Source organism: Lactuca virosa, chromosome 5 (assembly GCF_052849685.1).
Source record: "Lactuca virosa cultivar CGN04683 chromosome 5, Lactuca_virosa_CGN04683_v6, whole genome shotgun sequence".
NCBI lineage: Eukaryota > Viridiplantae > Streptophyta > Magnoliopsida > Asterales > Asteraceae > Lactuca > Lactuca virosa.
Window position 1 is genome coordinate 221,366,506 of NC_136430.1, and position 9,697 is coordinate 221,376,202.

Here is a 9,697-nt window from a genome sequence, read left to right on the forward strand (position 1 = left end):
AGAAAGTATAAGCCAGCTTGATGTCTACCAAGCACCAGAGGCCTCTTCGGAGAAGGGCCCTGCAACAAGAAGCAAAATTGGTCTGAAAACACAACCAATGATCTCAAATCTCGACATAATTTGCTTATGGACAACAAGTTGAATTTGAAATGGGGACATAAAGAACATTATGCAGGACAACATTTTCAGCTAGAATGATGCTACCAACCTCATGTGCACTTATCTTTTGTCCATTTGGAAGAGTGATATGAAAAGGAAAAACAAGAGTTTTGATCTGAAATAATAACGATCGATTGTGGCACATGTGATCACTAGCTCCGGAATCAATAATCCAAGTAGTAGATGTTGTGACCAAACAATGACAACTAATAGAATGATTTTGGGATAGAAAAACATTACCAGCGAAATTGACACTTGGACGATTTGTAGAAGATGGACATTGAGAAGTATTGTCTTGTGAATCATTTTTGTTTGCTTCTGATCCTTTGCTTGCAAGATTCATGTTGCTAAACATTGAAAATAACTATTGATATTGTTGGAGCTGTTCATTTGTGAGATTAGGAATTGCATGAGTAACAGAGGAAGAGTTTGGTTGATTTTCAGCAACATAAGGTTGGAACTGTTGGAGCTGTTCACTTGATGGAAAGCCAACAACATTAGCATTAGCATTTCTTCCTTTGTTGAACTTGAAATCCTTAGGAAAACCGATTAATCGATAGCATTTATTGGCATTATGTCCAGGCTTCTTGCAAAAATTGCACATAATAATTTTCTTTCCCTCAAAATTGTTCTTGTAATGATTAACTCCAGACTTGACATTCAGTTATGCGGATTCTGATAAGTAGTGAGATGAAGAGTGTACCTCTCGCTGTTTTTCATCCTGAATCCGAAGAGCATAATCTTCAGCAACAGAAGGGAGAGGTTTCATTAGAAGAATACTTCCTCTGGTTGATCCATAATCGGCATTCAATCCCACGAGAAACTTAATCAGCCTTTGATTTTGCTGACTTTCTTGAATTGTGTGTGCAACACCACAAGTACAACTTGGAATCAAGGATAGGGCGTTTAATTTGTCCCATTGTTTCTTCAATTTGGTGAAATAGGTGGCCAGATCATCATGTCCTTGAGTTAGGTCGGGAATTTCCTCAATTTTGCTCCGTTTGATTGTCCGAATCTATCATCGAGATCATCCCAAATATCCTTCGCGGAGGATGATTACAGCACAGATTCAGTAATATCATTGGTTAGAACATTGAGAATCCAAGAGGTGACCATGTCGTTACACCTCTGCCATAAGTCGAATGTTTCATGATCAGAAGAAGGCTTAGAAACTTTGCCGTTCACAAGACCTAGTTTATTTTTAGCGGATAAAGAGACCATCATAGCCTTTTTCCATGAGTTGAAATTCGAACCATCAAGATGTTTGGAGACTAATTGCATCCTTGTATGATCCGAAGGATGAAGATACAAGGGATCTGATGAATTCGAGGTTGAATTTGAAGTTTGAGGAGTCGATGTTGATACAGGATACATTCTTGTCGATGATTCTCAAATTGAGATAATTTGAGGGTAAAAGAATTTGAATCGGAGAAAAGAAAAGGATGAACAGATCGAGAATCAATGGATGATCAGGTGAAAATCAACAAAAAAAATGGAGCATTCATAGCTCTGATACCATCTTGATGAACATAGAACACAAAAGAGGGAAAAGTAATTCTTTGATTATGAAAATTGTTAAGTTACAGTACAGAAGAAGAGTTTATATACAAAGGGTAAGAAGGGTAAAAGGGAAAGTTAACTAAACTAACTCTATCCGTTAATGATATGCTAATTTCTGTTAATAGCGAAATTGAACGTTCGAAAACATTTTTGTTAGATGTTCAAAATCGTTTGGAGTCTAAGAAGAGTAGAATTGATAGTCTAGAGCTGCAATTGTGAAATATCACTCTAGATAGGGATTCAATTAGAGTTGACAATATTTTGTTAATGAAACAACGAAACATTTATTGTAACAACGCTAAGAGATTGTATGCCAAATTAACTGAACTCCATCACTCTTCAAAAAGAAGTTTTCTTTTCGAACCAAAGCACGATCGAAAATAGTTTAAAAAAAGACTCAACTATTTTTCAAAGACAAAAAACGTGTTTGGGAAGTAAAATCTGAAAAATCAAAAGTTGATAATCAAACAAAAGAAACTGTTTTGAAAAATCAAAAGACAAAGTCACAAATCTTCATTGAAAGTGTTCAAAGAGTTGCAAAAAAAAGAAGGTGTTTGATTTCAAAAGCTCAAAACAAAGTCTATTGGAAAAATGTCAAGGCTTCTCAAAAACAAAAAGTTTTTAAGCAAAAATCAACTGAACAAGTTAAGACTTTTTCTCAAAATAAGACATTTGTTCAAAACAAGTCAACTCAAAAGCAAAATGATTTTCCAAAAGGTCAATTTAATGTTCAACAACAAGTTCGAACTCCAATTGTTCAAAAACAAAGAAATGAAACTTTTGCTCAAAACCATCGTCCAAGGAATTTGGCCCATATCGTGAAAATGAAAGGTTTTCTCAAAACAAAATTCAAAGAAATGTTGTTCGAAATAATGAAAATAGAAATTTCAATCAAGCTCAAGGTCAAAGAAGTTTTCAATAAGGACAAAAAGGTTTTCAATCGAACATATGTTGGTAATAATAATCAATATCAAAATCGGTTTCAAAATTCTCCAAAACCATCTTTTCCAAAACGAAATTTTGAAAAATTGGAAGTAAAAGGAAAGAAACATGAACCGTTTAAGCCCACAAACCCTCACTTTCCAAATCCTGAGTCAAAGCAGAAAGTCAAAGCTTCGTTTGTGAAAGGGAGAAATGATGTGAAAAATATCAATCATTGGCTCGAAGGAAAAGGGAAGCAATACCAATCGGGAAAGTATTCTGAAGAGCAAATTAAGTATGCTTACGAAAGTTACTTAAACGATTTGCTAAATGGTAGTGCATCATCACTGGAGTCGAATCCATCAGTGAAAAGGTGGAAAGAAATTCCCAAGACAAAGGTTGAAGGACAACGAACTATAGATGGAAAAGGGAAACCATTGAATGATTACATTTCCATGCCCAAAACTATCAAAATTGACTTAATTGATAGTTTAAAGTCAAAGGTTCAAAATTGGGTACTAGGTTCATCTTTTCACAATGCATTCCAAACTAATATCCAAGGACCCAAAAAGCTTTGGGGACCTAAATTCTTCTGAATGATCGCAGGTACTGTGTGACGAGCAATACGATGAGCATTGGTATATCGATAGTGGTTGCTCTCGTCACATGATTGGGCGAAAGGAAAATCTGTGAGACTATTGAATTTTGGATAATGCTGGAGTAGTGAAGTTTGGCAACAATCAAAAATGCAAAGTGAAAGGTTATGGCAAGGTAATGAACGGGAAGTTTACTGTGAACAGAGTGACATATGTCAAAGGCTTACAACACAACTTGATAAGTGTTTCGCAACTTGTTGTGGGCACTGGCAATCAAGTAGTCTTCGATGAAGAAGGAAGTGTCATCTCTAACAAAGAAACGGAGTAAGTTCTTCTCAAGTTGAAAAGGAAAGGTGACATGTTCACACTCGACATGAAGCTTATTGTTAGTGTTCCCTCTATATGCTTACTTTCAAAAGCTTCATCAGATCTAAGCTGGTTATGGCATCGTCGACTCTCTCAACTGAATTTCAAGAATCTTAACAAGTCTGTTATACATGATCTTGTTCGTGGCTTACTTGTCTTAAAATTTGTTAATGATTCGTTGTGTGCAGCTTGTGAACAGGGAAAGCAACATCATCAAGGTTATCCCATTGTCATCGACTCAAAGATCATCGAACCTCTGGAACCTCTTCACATTGACCTTTGTGGACCTTCGACTGTTGAAAATCTTAATAAGAATAAGTACATATTGGTCATTGTTGATGGCTTTTCAAGGTTTATTTGGGGTTTCTTTCTTCGTTAGAAGTTTGAAACTACTCAAATGATGATAAATTTCATCAAGAACGTCAAATTAAGTCTGAGGAAGAAAGTTAGAAGAATAAAAAATGATAATGGTTCAGAATTCAAGAATCAAACTCTTGATTCATTCTTGCCTGGATTAGGGATTTCTCATAACTTTTCATCTCCTTACACACCGCAACAAAATGATGTTGTCGAACAGAAGAATAGATCTCTATATGAATCTGCAAGAACAATGCTAACATATGCGAATATGCCTCAATATCTCTGGGCAGAAGCAGTTTCTAAAGCTTGTTTCACACAAAATCGTTCATTCATTCATCGTTGTTTTAACATCACTCCTTATGAGATCATTAACCATCGAAAGCCTAATGTTAAATTCTTCCATGTTTTTGGATGCAGGTGCTTTATCATGAATCTCAAAGATAATCTTTCTAAATTCCAGTCAAAAACTGATGAAGGAATCTTCTTGGCATACTCGCACAACTCTGTTGCATATCGGGTGTTGAATAAACGAACAAGAAAGATTAAGGAAATGTTTAATCTTACTTTCGATGACTATCACGTCAAACGTGTCGAACAGACTTTTGCACAATATCCAATTCTTTTGGAAATGAATGATGAGTCAGAAATTGTGAATTCTTTTGATATTGACTATGATTTGATTTTTGGTATTCCAGACAGAGCTCTAGATGTTGAAGTTCATGTTGATGATAATCGTATTCCTGAAGCATCAAACTATTCTTATGATTCGACAGTTACTAGGGAAAAAGATGATTCTCAATCTACATCAACTTCACAAGTGCATGTCGAACGTCTACTTGTTTCGCAGGGTGATCAAGTGGAGGGGGAGCACTTGATTTTGCAGTCACGATCATATTTATGATTCAACTATTGAGGGGGAGCATGATCGAAATGCACATCAGTTCGAGGAGGAACATGGATAGAGCAATGATGATTTCGAGGGGGAGCATCTCAATTCGAATCTATTAGTCGAGGGGGAGCTAAATGGATCAATACCTAATGTTAACACTGATCAAACTAACAATTTTCATGATGTTTCTGATAATGTGTCGAATGGAGGTGAAGGTTCTAAAACGGATGAGATATTCGAAGATGCTGTGACATCCCCAATTTCACAACCACAAAAGACCGATTTCTTATGCTTTATTTTGAAAATCAGAGTATCCTTTTAAATAAATATGTTGCGGAATTTGTTCCCAAAATATGATAAAGAATTTATCAAAGCATTTCTGAAGAAGTGTATTTTCATTATATTAAAAAAAACCTCGGGATGTCATTGTCAATACAGATCAAAAGCATAAACAGAAACAACATAGGCCTTACAACATCTATTTATTCTAGTGTCCTATAATTAAGTTTATTAATTTCATCAATCAATCAACCCGGTTACCCGTTCCCGTTATCCTCACTTTCTATTCCTAAAGAATATAAATTAAGGAACCTAGCCTAAGGATTTTTCATCGGGGTGACAACACTGCGTAGGGGATTCATCGACAATATATGTCAAAAAGGCAACCATGAGGGGGATGGAGTACACCTGGTGAACACATAGTTCAAAAACACCTACATGCTGCGAGCATGTCAGCGTTCCACTAGACTGTCTAGAATAGTCTGTGGTCATCATCTATACTCCGCTAGATGACTGAATCAGCTTAAACATCGATGTCTCTCATCATTTATTTCATCATCTACCCATCTTTACCCATCATAATTATAGGTATAAAATACATATACAATTTAAATCAAATAAGACATGTATATTTTGTTCATCCAACATAAATATCAAGAACACAGATAATATGCACACATAGCACGTAATTTATATTAAATACTTCATATCTATGTGTATATGAAAGTAACTATACACTCACCTGATATAACGGTTCACTTTGCAGTAGTTCTCAATGTGATTTCTCAATCTTTAAACTTCTCATTTTTTGACAATCTTTGACTCTATTTATATTAAATGGAGAATACTTATTTTTGGACAATAATACGATCGAGAATCACCTATTTATAGTTCCATGAAAATACCATCCTACAAAGTTTCTTTGGCTAAGAAAAAAAAATATTAAAATACGTGTTCATCTAAATCCTCATATATATGTGTTACAAGCTCAATTCTTAGATTTAAGTCAATGACTCATCACCACGTTTTGTAACTATATATATATATATATATATATATATATATATATATATATATATATATATATATATATATATATATATATATATATATATATATATATATATATATATGCCACGCATGACTAAATTCTATCTCTTTATTTGTTTATATTTTTTCCTTCCATGTTAATTTATTTCATTAATGTAAACATATATTTGCACAATTTCTTTTTATGTTTTATTTTTTATATGAAAAAAATTATTTGATTAGCTAATGCGAAAATATATATCGCTTAATTTATAACTTACGATTATACATAGTATATGTCTATGTCTAAATTAGGATAATAAAATTATCCAAATTTCGAATAATATAATATGAACACGGATTATTTCCAAATAGATATCATTTTATGATCTATTTGAATTTAATTATCAATAACTAACATCGTAAAACTAGATGTAACACAAAAAATATCGTTTCACTACTTGGGTTCACCTTTTAATGTATTTAGACCAAATACGTCTTTTATTCTTTGAGATTTTATGGTCGTTACAATTTTCGTTAAGATTATTTATCGTAAATAATCTTTTTATTTTTAACATTTATTTTTGCCATATTTATTAAGTTTTTTTTTTAATATTTTTTTTACACAAATATTATATACACATAATATTTGTCATATATTATATAAACATATATACTCGAATAATCCCTTTCACTTATATATAAAAGGTTACAATTGTCAATCGACATAAATACATATTTTATAATTACGCCAAGCAGGAAACGCATGCGTTACAATTATCCCCCCCCCCCCCCTTAGGAAGATTCCATCCCGGAATGATGCATCAGCAAACATATGTGGATAGCGTTTTCTCATGTCACTTTCTGTCTCCCAAGTGAGGTTATGTAACACCCAGTTTTGAAAGTACTCGGTTATGGTCTCGGAGGCAAAAGGGTAGGGGCAATTCGGTCTTTTATGGGTCTTGGGTTTATTCGTAAGGTTTTAGGCTTGGGGGTGTGGCTAGGAGCGTAGGGTTTCCCGCCACCTTTTTGTAGATATAAAGTTCGTCGAAAATGGACTTAGAATGGAGGAGTTATAGCACTTTGAAGTTATTGTCAATTTTAGTCCCTAATGGAGTTTTGTGACAAAGCAGCCCCATGCATGCATGGAATGCATGCGTGTGTTTAGCTGGGTACGCCCAGCGTAAGCTGGGTTACGCCCACCGTACAATGTTATATGGAAGTGGGTGCGAAGAGGCGTACGCCCAGCGTACGTTCAGAGTTCCCAAACCCTAATTTTAGGGTTAAGCCCTATATAAAGAACCTTATGTCTCGAAGGCCAGCCTCCATTTCCACCCTAAAAGAGTTGCTACGAAACCCTAATCCATATTTGAGTGTTCTTGGAGCTTAGAAGGCCACTAGAGAGCATTTTGGTGTTGTGGATCCATTTTCCAAGCAAGAAAGGAGCAAAGCAAGGTGGTGGTTCAAAGGAGAGGTTGTAGATCTGGGATTGTTGCTTCATTTCTGACCATTTCAAGGTATAAAGATCTGAACTTGGTGATTACTTCCTTAGATCTCTTAGGTTGAGTTTTTGGACCATTTTGGTCCAAAGGTTGAAGCTTTGTGGTTCAATCCGATTTCTAGGACTTGGAGTTGCTACTCTCAGTTCTAAATGAGTCCCTAAGGAAGAAACTTGCCATCTTGGATGTCCTAATGGGTTCATGCATGAGTTAATACCATTTTCATGGAAGTTAGTTGCCACATTTCATGTTTGGGCTCTATTGGTGGGTTGCAAGCCACCAAGTGAGGGACTTTATGGTTTAAGACGTTGAAAAGGACTTGGATCGGTGTTTGTAGCTTCTGGATTAGAGAATTAAGTACTTAATGGCAAAAGAGCTTAACTGGAGAGTACGTTGGGCGTACAAGCCCGTACGCGCAGCGTACAAGCCAAACAGCAGGTACGCGTTGCGTACATTTGAGTATGCCCCGCGTACTCATCAGTTATGGGCTTGGCAAGTTTTGGGCCTCGAGTTGGGCCATGCTTTCGACTTTGGGTCTTTGGGCCGTAGTGGGCCATCAGAAGTCAGATAATTTGGGCCAAGAACATGTTTGGGCTTAGGGTAAGGCCCATTAGAGGGATTGGGCCCAATTTAGCAAATTAGGCCATTAGTGGGCTTGGGAAGCCTACCTAGTGTTGAGCCTTTTTATATTACGGTTTTTGGCCCTAGATATGGACCAAGTTGGACTAGGGGTAAAATGGTCATTTTACCCTAAGGAGGATTATTGGTTTTTGGGCTAAGTGTTATTTTGGTACTGATAGCTCGAGGAGCCGAAGGAGCAGCAATTCAGGGAATTGCCAGTTAGCAGCCAGAGGTTTATCTGCGGGATCTCAGCAGTGCTAGGTGAGTCTCCTCACTGTGTGCATGGGTCTACGGCCACAATGCCGACCCATTATGTTTGTGTATAGTAGGAAGACCCGGGGGTTAGCCCTAGGCATTTTTATGATATATGTTCTGGATTACGATCCGATGTCGGGCGAGGCCCGAGGTATGTTAGTATGCTAGAGGTCTTTCTGATTCTTGCATGTGTCAGTAGTATGTTTCTGGACTAGGGTCCGATGTCGGGGTAAGCCCGAGGAATGTTATATGTTGCATAGTAGATTATACTTGTTGTCTTTGTGATACATGTATGTGTCTGGTAGGGAGGTGAGTGTGGGCGAAGTCCCGTATCTCATCACTAGTTGAGGGTGGACGGGGTTCCATATCTCATCGTTTAGCAGAGTAGGTGCAAGGCCCCTGATAGGAGGGAAGTGAGTGTGGGCGGGGGCCTGTATCTCACTATCAGCAGGAGTGTGGACGGGATTTCATGACTCATCAGTAGCAGAACAGGGGCGAGGCCCAAGTTAGGCGAGGCCTTAGAACAGGAATACAGTAGAGTATGTTTGCTTTATGTGCTAGTATGTTTATGTGATTGTATATGTATAGCGGGTGGGGCCCGGAGACAGGCGAGGCCTAAGAGAAACATATATGTATACCGAGTGAGACGCGATGCCAGGCGGGGCCTGATGTCGGGCGGGGCCCAATGCCGGAGCGAGTCCGATGTCGGGCAAGTCCCGATGTAGCAGGCGGGGGCCCAGTATGTGGTTATGTGTATGGTATATGGTAGGTTGGGGAACTCACTAAGCTTCGTGCTTACGGTTTTCAGTTTTGGTTTCAGGTACTTCCGGTAGCGGAGGGAAGAGCTCGGGATGACTGCATCGCACACACACCATGATATTTTGCATGGGATGTTTTACTCTGATTTTTGATGTGGAACTATGATAACAATGTTTTGATGAAATATTTTGATAACATATGGTTTTATTAATGAATTAAAATGAAATTTTTGGTCTTGATTTTTGGCATGTTACAGGTTCGACCCATTCGTATGTTTCCATCGCACCAACACTAATTCAACCATCTTACGTCGCAACTTTTTCGTCTTACGGTCAACAGTTGCGTCGGGCTCCTCAATCAGCCTCTTGTTTTCATCGATCCTTAACTCCGAAAGTGGGATTATA

The 9,697-nt window shown here is 37.1% G+C and overlaps 1 protein-coding gene across 1 annotated transcript; it reads right to left on the bottom strand.

The window, feature by feature from the left end:
- Nucleotides 1-523: 523 nt before the first annotated feature.
- LOC145112394 (uncharacterized) lies at nt 524-1,533 on the bottom strand. The gene is made up of 3 exons (XM_079048560.1): nt 1,220-1,533; nt 863-1,043; nt 524-745 (listed from the first exon to the last, which is right to left on the bottom strand). The coding sequence occupies exons 1-3, from the start codon at nt 1,531-1,533 to the stop codon at nt 524-526; spliced, it is 717 nt and encodes a 238-aa protein (XP_078904686.1).
- Nucleotides 1,534-9,697: the final 8,164 nt, after the last annotated feature.